The 21,023-nt window shown below is 35.6% G+C and overlaps 1 protein-coding gene across 20 annotated transcripts in view; it reads right to left on the reverse strand.

Annotated features, from left to right (window-relative positions):
- The window catches only part of LOC129005589 (RIMS-binding protein 2-like), a 208,159-nt gene extending 187,984 nt beyond the window's left edge, over positions 1-20,175 (reverse strand). For 16 of the 20 annotated variants that reach the window (XM_054434529.1, XM_054434526.1, XM_054434528.1 and 13 more), the window contains exons 1-5: positions 18,829-18,891; positions 11,632-11,685; positions 6,137-6,289; positions 4,591-4,780; positions 420-536 (exon numbers count right to left, since the gene is read on the reverse strand). In XM_054434529.1, the coding sequence (XP_054290504.1) occupies positions 420-536; positions 4,591-4,780; positions 6,137-6,286 (457 nt within the window). In that variant the 5' untranslated portion in view covers positions 6,287-6,289; positions 11,632-11,685; positions 18,829-18,891. Of the gene's footprint in view, positions 1-419; positions 537-4,590; positions 4,781-6,136; positions 6,290-11,631; positions 11,686-11,819; positions 11,898-18,828; positions 18,919-20,157 lie in introns of those variants that run through there. The other 4 variants (XM_054434535.1, XM_054434534.1, XM_054434533.1 and 1 more) reach the window with 2 other exon arrangements.
- Positions 20,176-21,023: the final 848 nt, after the last annotated feature.

Consider the following 21,023-nt stretch of genomic DNA (forward strand, 5'->3'; position numbering starts at 1 on the left):
CTAGTTTTGTAACTGCCATTCAACTTTTTCCTCTGAAGAAGCCCCTTGCAGGAGTGCAATATCAAATTTATTGTGTTGTGAACATTATTTGCGGTCTTTTAACTACCTACAACTCTAATATTTAGTTAGTAACGTAGCCATTCCTTCTTCCTTAATTTATACTTTACAAGTTGTCCTTTCAGTTTGACATAGTTAAAAATTGAAAATATGACAGGAATCAGTGCACTCTGTTTATGGCATAATTCAACCACGTTAATTTTAATTCTAAAACTAGCTACAATCTTAACATGGGAATGGTGTGTATAGTTCTGTTCATAGTCACAGTTTTAAATCAAATACTTTAATTCTATAGGTTAAACAATTTTAAAATGTCTTTCTTCAAAAGAGAACTCTATTTATTGTATGTGTTGTACACTCACCCGCAGCTTGACTCCTCAGTTTGATGGCCGAAGTTCGTTGTTGCATCTGCTGTTGTTCAAGGTAATTATCTAAGCCGCTCGAACTCATTGCCATTGATCGGTCCACACAGTTTAGCTCTAGACAGTGACAAGTTAAGCAATTACTGTCAGAAGCTATAGGCAGTATGCTGACTTTAAAGCTGTACAAATTCTCCAAACACTAGTACGCAAGATGATACCGCGTAGTACATGATGACGGTACTATATTAAAATACCCCCGCCGCAGCAAACCTGCAGACTAAGCAAATTTAAACTTGTCTGATTACATTTTTACTAAAATATTTCCATAAATAAGACATATTTATTCCCAATTTAAATAACATTAGATTTAACCAGTGCTTAGGTTTGCTGCTACGGGGAAGGTTAAAAGTGTTTTTGTCAATAGTATAGAATGAAATAAATAAATTTGCCAAATTTTATCAACATATATCCATAGGCTAAACAAGTAAACTACAACAGTTTTCATTTTCTCCATAAGAATAACATGGGAATTTTAAATTACACTTTTTTTTATTTTCTCCGTGACCGTTTGGCATAAAACAGCGCTTCAATATACCAAATTATTTCTTTTTTCAAGCTCTACAAAATGGTTGAGAAAGAAATTGCAAAAATTCTTATTTTTAGGGCATAAAACCCCCCATAAACCCCTGTTCCCATGGTCCGATTATGCTGGTTCGCGAACTCGTTCGAATAAACGTAGGTTTACACGTTTGTACCAAATTTCATCAAAATCGGATCATTTTTGCTTGAGTTATCGCGCTAACGGACACATATATAAATATATATATATATGAATTTGAACGGATGGTGTTTTTGGCCTCTGGGGACCTCAAAACGAAAAAGTAAATCGGTCCCGGGTCTAGGTCTTACCATGAGACCTACGGTAATAGCTTATTCCCTATATGGGAAATTCGCTAAAACAAGATGGGGTGGTAGAGCCATTTTGTAGTCATATTTCAACAAAACATGCTGATATATTGGCAATTTATTAGGGGTCTGCGGTGCAACGAAAAGGTCGGTATGGTACAAGCTTATAATTACGGTCATCGGGTACAGCATTTTACACAAATTCGGTTCGGTACAGCCTATTATAATAATAAATTACTTTCAGTTTACAATCGTCCAGAGCACATAAAAGTCTTATCAGATGTTTGTTTACGATCTTCATAATTTATTACTAGGGTGATGATGCAATAAAAACCCCATTAGCAGTCCCAAATCCATTAACATTTTATCACAATAATTGTTGTATTCAAGTACTTCCAAGAACTGTTGAGTTTTATCACTTTTATTTCTTTACGACTTTCCCCAATTCTATTTTATCATAAAAATAATAGTTTTATGATGACTGTTAAATGTTATCTCTAACTCTGTCAGTATTTTCGTGGATATTCAATTTGCCGCTGGGCATTGCCTACTGCCATAAAACTGTTTGTGGCTACATATTTAACTTGTAACTAATCTACAGTCTTATTTTATAAGTTAAAATATTTGTTATAGATATTTTATCTTTCTATTGACAACCACAAGCATAGTTGTTGTTGTTTGCATAATTTTTTTCGTTATTCAAGCTTACTGGTCTCAAATTATGTCATTGCATGTTCTGTATCTCTATATTTATACATCTTGTCTTATATTGTTAGGTGTGGCTGTTTAAGGCTTAAATGTTTTTTAGTTTCCTTTTTTTTTGTGTTGAAGGTACTTTATGCAATCTAAATCTTATGAACTAGATAGTGATTTTGCTACCCTCATTGTAACCTAATAAATTTATATATAGGCCCTCCTAAATAATTAGGTCTAGGCCTGGGTCTTTTGATTCTTTGGAAGAGCTTTAAAATATACTAAGAAAATTGGATTGAGCCTGAGATAAACTAATGATTGATATGATTGATATTATGGATGGTAACTTTGTAAATGACAATAATCTTACTCTGTGATAGTCCAAATTTTAGTTTCAGAAAAAAACTTTGCAAGAGTTGTATCCATCTTATAAATAGTTTTGAAGCTGATAAAAAAAGATGCTCTTTGCCATTACTTCCATCATAACCTCCAGTGAACAGCTGGCAACTACACTGTCATCGTCCTGAATGCTTTTATATGTTTTTAAAAATTAAAAAAAACAACTAGACATTGTGTTGGTTGGAAATAATTTACCAGTTGTCTGAAATTATCTTTGCCAATAAATGTTTCAAACATGTTTATTCCTAAAAGCTCTTATCCTATTTTTAAAAACAACTTTTATCATGGCTATTCAAAGTATCTCAGAGTAAAATAGGTATAGCCTTTATCTTAACTGTGATTTTTCTTGATACAATCCTCGTATTAGTAAAAGGTTTTGTTGTTTTGTTTTAATAATGTGTGGTACAGTAATTGTTGTTAGAAAACCATGAATGTAGGATACTATCCATTTTCATAGTTATGTCAATGTATTAAAGTTAAAAAATAATGGTTTGAATACAGTTCTGAGCAGAAAACCACAAAAATACGGGTAGCCGCCTACCGTAACGATTTTGTACCGAGAACCGAGGTAAAAAATATTGTACCGTACCGACCTTATATTTTCTGTACCGCAGACCCCTACAATTTATGATTCATGAAGGTAGGAAGATCAAACATCTTAAAGGTTTATTTCGTTTCACTTTAGAACTTGAACGCTTAGTTTATATGATCTCGCAAAAGGGGGGACTTCTAGACTAGACTAGGTTATGGAACAACATGCTTATTACAATGTTCGTAGTAGCCACAAAACATTCTAAAAAGTTCTGAATATTCAAAATAAAACTGGATATTAAAGACTCAAAAATTTGCAAAATGTTATCTAATTATTTTTGTAGGAATTAGATAACTGTGGATTCTTGAGATATTAAAGCCACTGCATAAATTTATATAATATGACCGCAATTGAAATTCAGGATGTAGCCATAACTGTGCGGTAGACTATCATGAAGTTAACGCAAACCTGGAAGTAGGGATGGTCAAGTCTCGAAATTTCGGGAAATTTTCGGGAAATTTCAAATCTCGTTACACGAGACGAGATTTCTTTTTGGCCGAGATTTTTATCGAGACGAGAATAAAAAAAAAAAATTAAAAAAAAAAAAATTAAAAAATTAAAAACGCCTACAGAAAGTCAATGCAATACCCGCAATACAGGAGCGTGTTGTAGTTGCGTTTCCTTTAAGAAGGCGTTCTTATTTAATTAATTCTTTAAATGTAAATATTACTTTAATTATTTTAATAATATTACTTTAATAACATTTGAGAAGTTTTGTTAAGTGTAAGCAGTGTGAGGAATGTTTTATTACTATAAAAAGTCAAAACAAGTAACTATTTTATAAAAATTAATATTGCTTTTATTTTATGATTTATTTTATTTTAGGATAAGTTGAACTCTATCCTAACTGATATCACTATGTTTCCTAATCGTAGGCATTTTTAATAAGTTAGGCGTGATTAATAAAAAAATGTTATGCTGATGTTTTTTAATAAAAGATTGTAAATATTCTTGCCTATTATCATTATTTTTGTATTTAAACAGTCATCTAACAATGTTACAAAATCAGGTAAAAATTTTGAACGTGCATTTCCCGTTGTGTATGAGAAGGGAAATCCCGTCTCGATCTCGTCTCAAAATTTTATGAGAAATAAAAAATCTCGTCTCGTCTCGTCTCGAACTAAAAATCCAATCTCGTCCATCCCTACCTGGAAGATAATCACAATTTCACAAGACTGCAGGAGATTTTAGGGTCTGTATTAAATTCAAATTCATGACATTTTGAGAAACTTTAATACTGCCAGTATCAAAAGTTTTAAGTAATCGAGGACAGGGATTGGCCTGTTCCTATTTTTGAAACCTCTTACCTAGAAAACCACAGCTTATCCCGAGTTTCTTCAAAGATGACAAAATCCACGTTCATTTACTTTTATAAGGTTTTCAAGGTTAAGTGGGTAGCCTACCCTATCTCCGGCAATTGGCTAATGTCCACACTGGCAGAATAGCCTTGTGCCTATTAATAATTCTTATTACATTTTTAGCAGTGTTTCCGCTATCCTTGAAATAACAGCAACTCTAGTCCGCGCCCGGTAATCTGGCACTGCTGAAGTCCTGAATGAGTATCTTCTGCATTAAGAATACCTGGGGTGGAGGGAACGGAGTCGGGTGAGGTTTGCACTTCCTGATGGAGGCCACTCTTCTTCCACACAGCGGCAGTTGTAGCTCTCTCTGCTTTGCTCTGGGACCTTTTGATGGCTGCCATCTCCAGCATGAGCTCCTCATGACGGACATTCTGCAATTCCGCTTTCTTTTCCAACTCTCGGATCTTGGACTGTAAAATTACAAGGAAATCGTTATTTTAAGAGGCTTTCGATTTGATTCTCTTCAACTACCCTCTAAGAAGTCCCCCGGACTCTAAATTTCTCAGGTAAGATAGTTGGACCTTATTTCTTTGAGTTTATTGAAAGGGTAATGAATGGTACTGCAAACTCTATGTCTTCCATGATTGTTTTCACAGTGTCAACTGTGTAGTTTAACCTTTCCACGTTTCAAATACCTTTAAAATTTTGTTTGAGATTATATGCAACAAGGAGTAACAACCATAGGACGACCACGATGAATATAAACTCTCTGTAAATAGGGCTTTCTTTAATATAAGTAAATTTCAGGTGGAGACAAGGTATTAGTAGTAAGCTAAATGTATAAAACTATGCTAGTGATTCATTAAGAATTTATTTAGTCCTAGGACGCTAGTCACGAGCCCGGGATTGTTTTTCACATTACTTATATATATATATATATATATATATATATATATATATTTATTTATTTCCAAAAAATACAAATTTACAAAACACATACAATTCAGCTACAAAAGCCATTTATGGCTTGTCTGCAACAATGATTACAATTTTTGTTATTTCATACTGCTTTTTTATTCAATCAGTCTTTTGTTTCCCTTGTTTTTCTGTAAGTAAACTATACCATGACACAGCATTCAATAATATACCAAACCAATCATAGAATTTAAAGTAGTCAGATTTTAACAACTACATGACTCCTCACGGTACTTCACGCTAGACCTAGGGATTGCGGAATTATCACTTAGATAAAATCTATTGGTGATATGGGGAGCGAGCTGGCGTTACAGCGTGGGACTTCAGTCCCTGAGGTCCCGGGTTCGATCCCCGCCAAGTCACCAATGGATTTTATCCAAGTGATAATGCCGCAACCCCTAGGTCTAGCCTGAAGTAATGTGAAAAACAATCCCAGGCTCGTGCCTAGTGTCTTAGGAAAAAAAATTGGTGATTTGGCGGGATTTGAACCTTGGGAACCGAAGTCCCGTGCTCCAACCACTGGACCAGCTCGCTCCCCAATTCATTAAGAATATTGAGATACCGGTAAATATTTTCAATGGACACTATTATGCTATGGATCAATGGAATTATACTCGAGGATTTGTAAAATACTTTAAACAAATCACATTGAACTTGCTCAGTGATAATGTCTTGAGCTGATAAGTCAGACTGTTGAGGGTACTGTATAACAAAAATAATAATTCATAAAAACCCCTTTTTATGAAAACTAACCTAACTAAATGTGTCCAAAACACAAGCTACTGGTGTAATAAGAGCACTGTTCCCCTCTTTTCCTAACGAGGTTATAGTTATTAGTCTAGAAGGATTACCTGAAGGGTCTCAATACTCTCATAGGCCTTGGTCTTGTCACTTGTGTTGCCAAATTTACGTTGGATTTCATTTTGTTTTTCCCTTAGCTGAGTTAAGGCTTCAGTATGCTCACGTTCCAACTCTTTTCTTTTGTCAGAAGCTTCTCGCATTTGCTATAAAAAAATCAATGGTTAGAGAAGAAATTATAGTTAAGAAGTACGGTAGTGTTTAAACATGTAACATCATTGGTACCTACAAATTCATAATCTTAAAATAAAGCCGTAACGGTATCAGCACATACTACAAGTTTCTGGCTTTGCAGCAATGGAGAGCATATGTGTTATCTTATTTAAGATATAATAAAAACCAATAGTGGTGTGTGTTGTTTGGTTATTTTGTACATGGTTACTAATAAATTAATATTATAATTTTAAATTTGTGTTAAAATATGTGTAGTTTAAGTGCACAGGATCAGTTAAAGAGTGAAGTGAAGAGTAGTAGAGAGCGAAACTCTTTGGCAATACTTCTCTAGAATAGGCATGTCGAATCTCTTAATATTATTTTATCAATTTATTATTCTCTTATTGAGAAATAATTTCATTTCAAAGGGCTGTCTTGTTATAAAAATATAACCTATCTATAATTTATTATTTATAGGGGAAACTGGGACAGTATAGCTCATGCTACTAGCATAGCCGCCATGACAGTTTAGGAGCTCTGGTTTGTGCTGCAACCTAGCGGCTGCACGGAGTACCACATGCGCTGCCAGCGGGACACCATTCGACTTGTTGGGCAGCATGAGTTTGTGTTTTTTTCACTGTTTCGTTTTCAATTTCTCAAGTTATTAGAAGTGTTCTTACCACGGCACACTTGCAGTGTCCTACCACTAAAAGTGATTTTAATGAAAGTGAGTTGTACATATTTTTAAGTAAATATCTATATAATAGTTGAACGTTAAGCTTATGTAGTAGTTTACTTACAAAGATTTTAGGTTAGCCGTTAGAACAACACAGCGTCAGAGCTGGACTTCTGATTTACTCAAATCGGCATTAAGCAGCCATTAAAAATGGATAAATGAAAAAATGGGCTAAATAAGAAAACAGGGAAGAAATTTGGAATTCTGGAATCAACATTACGGTCACCCCGCATTTTTATTTACATTTTTATTTACATTTTTAAAGACATGACGCGATCTATCTGACATTGTCAGTCAAGGATTAAGAATACAAGTATTCAAGTAAGTAAGTAAGTAAGTAAGTATTCATTAAAAGTAGTTGATGATGGAGATTTAGCTCCAGCATTAGAACGAAAACCTGTTTTCACACCGGAACAAGAAAAAGACATTTCAGACTACACTCCAAAACATAAACCAATCCCACAAGATTAAGGCCACAATACACAAAAATACATTTTCAGGGTAGAATAGGGAAAAGAAAGCTTTAAGCTAATAAAATTTTTATTTTTTTCTGCTTATGAACAAATGTGCATTTTTAGTGTAAGGTTATGTTCAACCAACAAACAAACACGACTCAAGCTTGTCAAGCAACTCTTTTTTTCTCTCGACACTCACTCACTCCACTACCACCACCACACGACATAAACTCACAAATCCAAAGACAACAAAAGATTGCAATCTAGGTGAATGCCGTTGGTTATATGAGCTTTCACTCCTACCTTTTAATTTGTTATTGTTTATTCGTTACACTTCTTTTAAACGCTTTTAGAAAGTTTAGCTGCAAAAACACTCTTGCTATTAATAGGTGCCTGCCACAAACCGCCTTAGAACTAGTTTTCATAATTCTTTGTACTTAGAAAACAAAACTAAAGAAAAAAGAGAAAAATCTGTAAACTTTGTTTTGTAATTTTTTTGAATCTATTGGTCCTCGCCGACAAGTTTTGTAAACTTGGCGAGGCCATGCTTGTAATATCCTAAATAAATATATTTGAATTTGAATTTGACCATGTAATAAACCTAGCAAACCGTTTTTACGTGCTTACCCCAATTGAACTTAATTTAACTTTATTTTAACATTTTCTGTAGCCTATTTAATATTTTATATAACATATGTTTAACAAAACATGTAACAAATGTGACCTTGTCTATTGTAATTTTTATATTACCAAATGACAATAAAGATTTATTATTATTATTGAATTGAAGCATCTGCCTTTTGGGTTTGCCAAAAAGAATAACATCAAACACAATTTTTAAAGAGAGCAAGGCGTATCTGGCAGTAGCGTAGCCAGGATTACGTTAAGGGGGGGGGGTTATTTAACGTGACCATGCCGGGGGGCCTGGGGGGTATGGAATACCCCCCAGTGTAGAGGGGGGTCCGGGAAAAATTTTGAAAAATAATAGCTGTAAACTAGCGTTTTTATGCAATCTAGACATATTAATTTTTAAAACATAAATTGATTTTTAATTGAGTTTTTATTATATTTAACCTATTTGATTAAGGTGTTTAAACATGAATTTAAATTTGTTACCGTTTTACAGAAGAATATTAAAAATGTAACTAAAATAGTTTCTTAATAGTTTTGCCTGCTTTTCATTTTGCTCACTTTGGCCTAACTTCCGTTTCTTCCCAGGCCGCTTACAATTATCATCACTCATTCTTCAGGACTATCTTAGTTAATTCAACTTCAGATATGTAAATGTAATTAATCACAAGGATAATGATGAGATAACGTAATATTTCAGCACCCAATAATCGATACGTAATTTATCTAAAAGTTCACAACCTCAAATCACGGTCAATTGTTTTACAACGCACACAGTAACGCAGTAAGGGCATCAGTGATCTGTCTAGTGTGAGTGTCTATGTGACGTGACTACTGAACTGACACTACTGACAGTGACCCTAACACCCTAACCAACCAGACTACTCTCCCGCGCAAAATGACGGCTAGCGAATCCACAGTGGGAACGGGGAGCGAGTAGAACTGGTGGAAGTGGAACCACTAGTACTGTTCCAGCTCTGACTACATGGCTACATGTGATAGAATCAATGCCCGCCCCCGTACCATCAACCAGCTTTTGGTGAATATAGTCGTAGTGTACGCCTTTTGCCGTGACATGAAAAATGTTGTAAAACACTTAATATATTTCTAAGACTAGGTAAATTGTTTGGCACTTTCTTTATTTACTGGTTAGCATAAAAGTATACTACGAAAACATATTTACTTCAACAGTAAAATATATATATATAGGGACACCCAAGGGGGGGGTTGTAACCCCCAAAACCCCCCCCTTGGCTACGCCACTGGTATCTGGGTATGATTGGCTTTATTTACCTCTTCTCAAAAAGAATCCCAAATTCTTTAAGCTTAGAGAACACAAGCCTATAGTTACAATATCCTCAGAGGAAACAAACTTAAAACTAAAACTATTCTAGATGTATTTGTTGTAGATGTTGTTTGGTAAAAAAAAGTCTTATAACCTGTATCAGGTACACTATTATTCACAAGGACAACTAAATAGGTATTTTGTGTATTAAGAGCGCAAAGTATGTCATTGCCCGTCAAGAACTGTAGTAACATTTAAAGAGCCGCATAGATTTTTTGTGCTCGTAATACACACAAGACTTTAACACTATAATTAACATATCATAACACACATATTAATTTCTTAGTTGTACAGTATATCAAATGTCATTTAGGCTATGTTTGTTTTTAAGGTTATGTTATTTGCTTACCGAATGTTAGTGTTTTATAGAAACGCCAACAATGAAATCAGCTAATAGCGTATTTTGCGTACTGTTTACAGGTGTGGCAATGTGATCATTTCCATGCAGTGGTAAAAAAAAAACTAAGAAAATAATCATTGAAAGTACCAGGACTGATAGACTGATCCAAATTTGTTTGACTTTGTATTGCTGCCCGAACCCTTATTCATAATTTACCACAATGCTTTTGTAGGCTTAATTTACCCCTTTTCAGCCTCCTTGAAGTTAGCCCTATAAGTATTCTTAGTTGTATTGTAACAAAGTTACTTTCATTACCACTGTAAATGTCATAAAGAAAGTCCTGTCTTTTTAGCGAATTTCCCATATAGGGAATAAGCTATTACCGTAGGTCTCATGGTAAGACCTAGACCCGGGACCGATTTACTTTTTCGTTTTGAGGTCCCCAGAGGCCAAAAACACCATCCGTTCAAATTCATATATATATATATTTATATATGTGTCTGTTAGCGCGATAACTCGAGCAAAAATGATCCGATTTTGATGAAATTTGGTACAACTACAAACGTGTAAATCTATGTTTGTTCAAACGAGTTCGCGAACCACCATAATCGGACCATGGGAACAGGGGTTTATGGGGGTTTTATGGGGTAAAAATGGGTTTTTCCCATTTTTTACCCTAAACACAAAAAAATTTGTTATTTCTTTCTCAACCATTTTGTAGAGCTTAAAAAAAGAAATAATTTAGTATATTGAAGCGCTGTTTTATGCTTAACGGTCACGGAGAAAATTCAAAAAAAGTGTAATTTAAAATTCCCATGTTATTCTTATGGAGAAAATGAAAACTGTTGTAATTTACTTGTTTATGGATATAATGTTGATAAAACTTGGCAAATTTATTTATTTCATCCTATACTATTGACATATGGTCAAAAATCACTTTTTACCTTCCCCGTAGCAGCAAACCTAAGCACTCGTTAAATCTAATGTTATTTAAATTGGAAATATATATGTCTTATTTATGGAAATATTTTAGTAAAAATGTAATCAGAGAAGCTGAAATTCGCTTAGTCTGCAGGTTTGCTGCGGCGGGGGTATTTTAGTATACAGTGCTCCCCAGTATACCATTTCTTTGTGACAGAAAATGTTTTACCATTTGATTTAAAATTTTTACTCACTTCTTATTTTTTGTACTAATATTATTAACATATACTGTAATATTAAGATAGAATGTCATTAAAATAATTAAAGCTAGTATTTAGTGGCGCTGAGAGATTAATTTCTAAACAATAAATATCTTACCCTGAAAATGTCAACTGAGCAGTGAGTACCTGTGTCCACAGTTGTAGTCGAGTATTTATTTTTTATGTCTTGTCTAAATGTTTGTATGTTTGTGTTTAGTGCTCAATATGAGGGAATATTGATCAAGGATTTGAAGAAGGTGACATAGTCTCCATAACGGTCGTCATCTACCCTTAGAGAAGATATCAGGAATAAATGTTGTCGAAATAAAGGTAATTTTACCTCTTATTTCTAAACAGTTTGTGTTTTTGGTTGATTGGGACATAAATATATGTATACACTATTTTTAAGAAATTTTAAGCTGTTAGTATTTTGTGTTATTGTAAAGTGTTGCAACTGTTTGAAGAGCATCAAGCTCAAACTGCTTTTCAGTGAAAAAGAGCAGGAGCTGGTTTGATTGAAAAATTTACAAATTCGACTTATCACTTATCTAGTTGTAGGCCTATAATTTGAGGGTCAATTTTCTCATTGCCCCAGCCAGTTTCTATATTTTAAAAATTATTATTTTTCCTTGAATATGGATAAATTACCTTCAAAATTCCCTCCAGCTTGTCTCCTTGCCGGAGGTTGTCCCCAGTCTTCACCTAAAACAAACACAGAGAACATGGTATTAGATATGGGAAATACCTTACTTTGCAATAATAGTCAGAAATTGTTCTTAGCTTTGCAGTTTTATCACCTATTACCATTTATTTTTAAATACTATTATTATTGTCACCTTTTACTCCCTCATCGAGGTTGTTTAAGCCGGGTTGCTGTCAATACTAAGTCTAAACTCTCTGCAGGATACTTGGTTTTTGCAAAAATCAAAAGCTTTCCAAACTGGCCAGCAGTAATTGAATCAATAAGCCTGGAAGGAAAAAATAAGACACTAAAATACAGCATAACATTTTTTGGAGACTTCAAAACAGCACTAATTAATAGAAGTGCTCTAAGTTCTTACAGTGAGCACAAAGCTATATGGGATACCAAAAACAGAAAATGCTAGAAACAGAAAATTAAATGAAGCCCTTAAACAAGCTGAAGATATGTTTAGACTAAATACTACTACCACGTTCACAGAAACACCCCTATGAGATTCTGAACTCCAAAACAAATCCAAATACTTGCCAAGTAACTCTAACAATTTTAACAAATCACATACCGGGGAAATTTTTTTATCAGAAGGTATTCAACAAACCATGAATAATGATAATACTAGAAGGAGTACGCTCCGAAGTCACGAATAAACAAAGACCATTCCATACACACAAATGTTTTTTTAACAGTAAACAACTATATTCATATCAGTTGATCAGATGTTGAAGCAGATGTTCAGGCACTAAGCTGCATCATATCCATAACACTTTTTCACCAAAGCACTTTCTCTACTGCACTTTGGGCTTGCCGCTTTGGAGCAGGACCAGGAATCAGGGAGTTTGGTTTATGCCATGTAAACCTTGGTCCAAGGTCATAAGGCAGGTTAGAGAAAATCGACAAAAAGAACAGGAAGATATTTCCAAAGTTTGGATGTATAATTAAAGAATGTATTTTGATTTATTACTAAAAAAATTAATTGCTAGAATGTGCTGAGTAATATAGCTTTATTCATCATTGCCTCCAGGATTGAATATTGACAATATAAAATAGGTTTACATACCTTAAATACGTCATTAATCCTAATTTTTAGTCTGGGCGACTAGTTTCGAAACCACGGTTTCATCGTCAAGCCTCTATTGCTTCATTAAATCAAAATCATTGGAGCATAATGTCGTCGTCAATACACAGTCAACACATAGCACACACAAACTTGGATACGATACATTTATATAAAATAATTCGTGGCCAGCCATAACACGTGCGGTGACGGACTCGATGCAACTGAAATCGATGTGTTGCAACTAGTCGCCCAGACTAAAAATTAGGATTGATGAAGTAATTAAGGTATGTAAACCTTTTTTAAATTGAATATAGGTTTGTAAATCCCAACTCCAACAATTATTTCACTCATGAATAAGACCATTCAGGACAAAAAAAAAAACAAAACAGCAATATCATTAGAATTTTTTGAGTATGTCACGGCTAACAGTGTGTAAGAACATTCCCCACGTGACCCATAAGAATGTCAAAAACCACATTACACAAGAATTTAATCTTGTGTGGTGTGGTGGGAGAGGAAAACCTATTTTGAAGCAGCATATACTGCTGATTTTGTTATGTGGATGATCAAACAAATGATTAACAGGAGAGGGGTACATGTATTTTTTTCTCCTGCTATCTCACCTCCAACCATCCCATTGCAGAGTAGCCAAATGCCAGAAGGTCGACGACCTAGAGGAGAAGATACTGAACATTGATGGTGAGGTGACTGTTTGTGGGGATTTCAATGATAGGGCAGTGGATTGGGGTTTACCCCATAGAAACATGGGGGGGGGAGAGTGTCTTAGAGATGGCAAGGCTAGGTATCCATATCCTTAACACGGGTAGATGATCTCTGACACCTCTCTGGCATCTGAAGCCCTAGCCCACCAGTCACGGACTGGCGAGTCTCCGAGGACTACTCTGCAAGCAACCATCAGGCAATCGTCTTCAGGGAACTTCCTGAGCGCAGGTATGCATATGCCAACTCAGCTCATCCGTCTCGATATTAGAACCTTGGTCGTCTTCGCCGGGCCACTTTTCAGTGTTGCATCAAAAATCAAACTGTTGGGGACATTGGAAGTGCCGAATTTCGTGCCACGTTGGCGATACGTCTCACTCTATTCAGCGTGTGACCCTTCCATGCCCAGGATTTCCGCCCACCGCGGGAAGAAGCCAGTTTACTAGTGGAATCCCAAGATTGCAGAACCCCGGAGAATATACCTTGGGCTCCGACAGGCAGCGCAACATGCCAGAAACCAGACTCGATGACCACCTACGATCATGAAACCTGTCGCCGTGGCTACTGTCATCGACGCGTATTCCAAAGCATTCAGCATGACCATCGAGGGAATTCGGAGATTTGGGCAGGTTCCCAGCCCAAGGAAGAGGAATGGCTCTGAGAAATGGAAGAGCACCTGGCCCTGATGGCATTCCTGCAGAAATCCTGAAGCTTATAGGTGTTCATTAGACTGTTTTGTAAAGATTTATCATTTTTTAATGAAAGGCTAAAGGTTTTATTAAATTTTATCTTATCAAATTAGAAAATAAAATTCTTTTTAACAAGATGTTTGACATCAGAACTATCCATTGTCCAGTTGGTGACATTGACCTTGGGGGAGGGGGTACGTCAGCTGATAAAGACTTGTAGTAGCTCTGATGTCAATGTTTTCAATTCCAAAGGACACAGAAAGTCAATGGAGAGACATAAGGAATACAGGATAGGGAAGAGTATTTAGGCTTCCAAGATGTAAGGCGTAAAGAGTGGATAACAGAGGAATCATGGAATCTCATGGAATCATGGAAGCAGTGTTGAATAACAGCCGCACAAGAAGACAAAAAGGCTGAAGCCCTGAGAGAATACAATGAAGCCAATCGAAGAGTTAAAAGAAGATTGAGACACGATAAGAGGGACTTCATCAACCAGTTGGCAGCAGAAGCTCAAACAGCAGCCGATGTTGGAAACTCCAGAGAATTGTATAAGATCACTAAACAACTTTCAGGGAAACATTTGAGACGGGATAAACCAGTGAAGGATAAGGAGGGGAAAATTCTAACCTCAGAACAAGAACAAATTAGGAGATGGCATGAACACTTTCAAGAAGTCCTGAATGTGGCAGGAGGTATAGAAGTGAATGAGAATTACGAAGAAATAGGGAACCAAAGAGTAATCCCTGATCACAGAATATCAGAAGAACCACCAGGGTTAGAGGAAATAGAGGAGGCAGTACGAGAATTAAAACACGGAAAAGCGCCCGGCATTGATAACATCCCAGCTGAAGCCTTGAAAGTAGAACCAGTTCTATCAGCCCGCATCTTACATCCTCTTTTGGTCAGTATATGGAATTCAGAAAGAATCCCGGATGAATGGAATAAAGGTGTCTTAATAAAGCTTCCCAAGAAGGGTGATCTCTCCAACTGCAACAATTGGAGGGGTATAACGCTTCTTCCTGTTTGTAGCAAAATCCTTGCTCGAATTATTTTAAATAGAATTAAACAGCCTATAAACGATCAAATTAGAAAGGAACAAGCGGGATTCCGGCAGAACAAATCTACCGTAGACCATGTAAATACATTGAGAATAATCTTGGAGCAATTTTCAGAACACCAAGCTGCTTTGTATCTGGTCTTCATTGACTTTGAAAAAGCTTTTGACTCGATCAACAGACAGAAGATGTGGAAAGCAATGAAGGTTTTTGGTGTGCCTCCAAAGGTGATAAGGCTTGTAAAAGCCATGTATGAGAATTACTCCTGCAAAGTAGAGCACTGCAAGTCTTTGTCGGAGCCAATAACCTGTAACTCAGGAGTCAAACAAGGATGTTTTTATCACCTATTCTCTTTCTCATGACTTTAGACCTAGTAATGAAGGAAGCAATGAACCGTAATAGGGGAATCCAGTGGGGGATCAATTCAAGGCTTGAAGACCTGGATTTTGCTGATGATCTTTGCATTATGGCCCAAAGCTTCAGAGATATAGAAGCTAAACTAAATGACCTAAGAGTAGAAGCACAGCAGGTGGGCCTGAAAATAAATGCCAGAAAAACCAAGGAAATGAGGTTAAATAACCGGAACAACACTCCCCTCAGAACAGGAGAGGATGATATTGAGCGGGCCAATGAATTTTGTTATTTGGGCAGTATGGTGACTGAAGGAGGAGGTGCCGATCGGGACATGGAAAACCGCTTGAATAAAGCAAGAGCTGCATTTGCCCAGCTGAGGCTAGTTTGGAGGAGCTCTGAAATAAGAATAAAAACTAAACTCAGGATCTTTAACTCAAACGTTAAGTCTGTCCTCCTTTTTGGCTGTGAGACATGGAAGGTGACAAACACGAGCACACGCAAACTGCAGACTTGGGTTAATAAATGTTTACGAACCATTCTCAGGGTGTGGTGGCCGGAAGTCATCTCTAATGAAGATTTGTGGGCCAGAACCAACCAGGAGCATATTGCTATTCAAATAAATAGGAGAAAATGAAGATGGATTGGGCATATTCTTCGGCAACCACAAGATACAGTAGCGAGACAAGCCCTGGAATGGAACCCACAGGGAAATAGAAGAAGAGGGAGACCAAGAACCACATGGAGGCGGACTGTGGAGAAGGAGTTAAATAGTCAGGGCATGACATGGGCTAGGGCAAAAGAGCTGGCCAACCAAAGGGACCGCTGGAGAGTGTTCGTCGAGGCCCTATGCTCCCCCTAGGAGCGCAAGGAAATAAGTAGTAAGTAGTAGTAAAGCTTGGATGGTAGCTATTTGTTTGGTAATGAAAGCAGAACAAATCAAATTTGCAGTTCGAAACTATGCCAAAAAAAAAATGTTTTCCTAAATATAAACGCATTTTAATGTAATACCAATGAATCTAATTTTTTAAATCACACAACACAAAATGTAAATAAAAAACCATAGCTGTTTACATAAATAATATTATGAGCGAACCACAGAATATTATTTCAACATTTTACAACTAGAATATTAAAGAGTGTAAGAATAACGGAAAGAATATTCTTAGATTACAACCACGATTAATACCAGCAAACACATACCATTTTTATATTTAAATAGTCAGTACCTCTAAATTAATTTTAGTTTCAATAATTGTACCATTTAAATAAGTTTAGTTAAAATTAGCCTATCCAAAAATCACCATCTTAAATTATCGGGCATTTATGCAAAATAGGCATATGGTTATAAATACCCGATTATTTTATGTCATGCATCTTAATTAGTTACATTAATGCACACAGAAAAATATATTTCACTAAAGACTTCCATTATCTGATTTCATACAAACATGGTTTGTTGTGTTTATAGGCGAGCATTGAGACAATGAAATACGCGAAAAATAATTGTTTTGGACGTTATGGTTCAGCCTTTTTTCACGATCATCCTATTGTATGGAAGTGCGTATGTCAGCAGCAGTGGCTTCACATGTGTTTCCAGGCTGTTGTTACCAACGTCTCAACAAAAATTCCCTGCGAATCCCTAGGGCCGGATTTAGCATTGTTGCGCCCCTAGGCCCAAATAATTGTCCGCCCCCTAGTCTGGTCACAGTTACTTTCCTTGAGACCTTTATTAAAAACTATATCATGCCCATAGGCCTAAGTTAATTGCTTGAATACCACCCCTCGTTGGAATCATAGAAATTTTGTTTACGAATTGACTTGTTTAGACTTAACAAAATGCCGTCTTAAACACTTTTAGCAATTTTATGCTTTTAATAAATGCTCACGTTTGTGGCCGTGGGACTGAAATAAAACAACTCAACCCACCGAGCATTCCTGCAAAAAAAACATGGCCATTGATTCCAATTCCAGGACCAAAAACATGAACTCCATACAGTACGTGATACCATAGATTAAACATACTCCTTTAGTAGATTTGTCATCATTTTGGATTAGCTTAAAACAATGCTTGTTATTTAAGGAGTATGTTTTATCTATGTTCAAACCTAGTTTATCCAAAATAAAACGATCTAATCATCAACAATAGGTCGTCTCCTGTTCATATTACAAGAAATTGAAACACACATCTTAGAACTAACCCTAAAATAATAGAAACAAAATTACGTCAAAACTAACGTCCAGTGTCACCAACATGAACCGAACTAGACATAACAAAATTTTGAATTATCAATGTCATAAGAAGTCGACTTGAGTTATATTTAATCTATGGTCGTACTGCATCTAGGTTATATTTCCAAAGCAAAACAGATCAATATTCCGGCCAACCGTACCGATCCTTCTGAGGTCTGAGGAGAAAATTGCAGCATTAATGGTACTTTGGAGGGTATTGAATTGTTCTAAAATCTAATGCAAACTGAGATTAATATATTGTCGTTAATTTTAAAGGTGAATTCATCGTTCTTTTAATATTAAACACAACTTATTATATATTTTTTTTTACTTGATTCTGCAGATTGTTGTAAACTAATCAAAGGATTAAGTTAGTTAATAACTGTTGTTTTGTGAGGTGAGGGTGGTCATAATGCCTAGCACGCATGCGCCCCTAATCACTCTGATCAGTAGTGCCGAGCCCAAGCCAGCATAGTGGCACTTGGCAGTGCAGTGGCAATACGATGCGTACCCCTTGGGCGCTCGTCAACGTCAACATCCCTAATACAGCCTACTCCCGTATAACCAATGTTCGTTACCAATTTTGTAACGAAATTGATGCGTAATTCTGAAAAATAGTTTAAATTTCCTAACAATTATTTCTTCTTATGAACTTCAGAATCACAATGCATTGGAGTTTTTTTTTTATCAACTATGACTATTTTTTTGTTTTTAGATAGCCTAGGTATTAAAAAAAATATATATATTCTCGGCCGTGCGCCCTCTGGGACCTTGCGCCCATAGGCCCGGGCCTACCAGGCCTATTGGGAAATCCGGCCCTGCGAATCCCTGTCATTAGGCTCCGCTTCGGATTTGGTCCCGACCAACAATAAGCTGACTTTCACATCATTAGGCTCTGACTCGTGAACCCATTTTTTGGTCGTCGCTTATATAGTCCGGGACCAACGTCTGGTCACGGACTATGAAGTCCCGAGCTCGTGAACCGCCCCTTAGAGCTCTTTTAAATCAATACATATATTTGTTTTTACAATAGTAACTTACATTTTGAAGCCGTTGCACTTGCTTTTGAAGGTCCTTGTTTTGGATAGTCAGTTCTGTGTTCTTTTCTAATACCCGGACTAGTTGATCCTCCTTAAAACATAACAGAAGAATCAGAGAGTGTATAAATTGGGTTAACTTCAATTATGAAAAATGCCAATCATGGTTATAATTTATGGGCTTCATTTTTGTCTAGTGATATCCAAGACTCGTCAGACATGATAAAACACACATACGCAGACAAAAACATTGCCCAGAATTGACCTGGAAAATGTGTTTGCGTGCAACAACTTGTGTTTCAGACAGCACGGTAGCTTAATTAAAGCTTTGAATTATGCTTCCACTTGCTTTAAATGACAGATTTGAAATATCACATTAGATTCAAACTTGAATCAAGTGTAAACTACCTAAAATTCCATATAGTGCACTTCCCATATGACACTAGTAGACTTGACTGGAATTTAGGGTTTGATCTTCTTACATTTTATTTAGTAAGATTTTGTTATATTACTTAGTTATGTAGATTGTTAAAGCCTTTATTTTGTTGCGTTACTTAGTGTGTTCATTATTTATTGCAAACATCTTTGTCAGCAAATCAGCATTGTAAACCAAGGAGCAGCATAATCACAAAGATTATCTAAAGCCTTGAGTTATATCAAAGCGGTTGTTTGGTCTACAAAACCACCTTTTACTATAGTATTATTGTTCAAGATTAACAAATGTGATTTTGAATTTGTGATTTGTAAAGTAAACATCTAAAAGAATTATCTTCTTATATAGGCTCTAGCGGCCAGTGTCAGGAGAGTTCTTGGTGGTATTTTTTGGCGACTGTGACAAAACTCTGTTGTTAAGTGACGACGCAGTTGACAATAAAATCACCACCACAAACTCTCTAATTATTAGTTTCTTAGTATTAGTTTGAAGTATACATTCGATACAAATTGTTTTCACATGAAATTTAAGAATGTCCCCTAATAATCACTATACTTCACGATTCAAATCATTAAAAGAAGTAATAAAATAAAATAATATATTGATAGAATTAAGTGTCTTACTGCAATTAGTGAAACTTGTCAGAATAACTTAAATAATAGGCCCTACTATTTCACAAAGTTATTTACTCTTAGATTAACTCTTGTACAAGCAGTTAAATAATATGTATATTAAAGAAAGACAATTCAATGACAATAGGCCCTACATCAGTGTCATAAAATATAAAATATAAACCTACTTGTGTATAAGTTTCACATAACCTTTTTGTCATTAACTGTGGAAAAACAAATCTAATAATAATGAATAAAGAATGCTTGATTAGTCCTGATTTTCACCTACCAGTTCGGTGCTGGTGGACTAGCCTTATCGTGTTTCCTTCTTTGAGCTCCTTTCCTGGACCTAAACAATTAAAGACTTTACAAAATATTTTACAACATTTAACCTTGAAAGCACTAATTAATTAACTAAATTAGTGAAAATATTAAAATTTGTTGACATTTTTACAGATAAAATTAAGTATCAAACACTAATTGTACTGTATTTTGTGAAACCTATGTGTGAAATAAACAATTCTGTAAAAATATCTTTTGAAAGTAATCATTTGGTAAATAAATCCGCTATCACTTTGTCTTGAATATTAAATATGTGTTTGTGAATTGTGTAATGACTGTTTTATTTTAATATTCAAGACAAAGCGATAGCGGATAACCTGATAATGTCACTGTGTTGGTGAAACGCGCCGTAGGCTACACCAATTTGGAACGGTAGAAGGTAACATTATATTATTTATTAATAACTGACGTTCCAGTTGTAGGAAATGAATTCTAATAGACATTTGGGTTAATTTTCTTAAACCAAAATGATGATTTCTACTGAAGGAAAAATATTATGCATGAGAGTTGACACATGGCTGGGTAAGAGGAGATAGTGGCTATTTATTACTCTCTGTAGTGTAGTACAATCTTAACAAAAACAAATTGGGTTGGCTGGGTCTACTATCTCGCCTAAGTCAATTGTTAATAAACTAGATTCAGATCCACTTTTCTTGTACATGTTTAAACCCCACAACCCTAGATTACTTGGTTTTGGAAAGAGTTCTAGTAGGCAACAAAATGAATAGTAGGTCCAGAGTATCGAGTACTTGACTATTGAGGTTTCCTCTTATATACCTAACCATGATGTTTTAATAAACGTTTAAATGATAG

This window comes from Macrosteles quadrilineatus, unplaced genomic scaffold (assembly GCF_028750875.1).
Source record: "Macrosteles quadrilineatus isolate MER2022 unplaced genomic scaffold, UCM_ALF_1.0 Scaffold_24__1_contigs__length_1734639, whole genome shotgun sequence".
Taxonomy (NCBI): Eukaryota; Metazoa; Arthropoda; class Insecta; order Hemiptera; family Cicadellidae; genus Macrosteles; species Macrosteles quadrilineatus.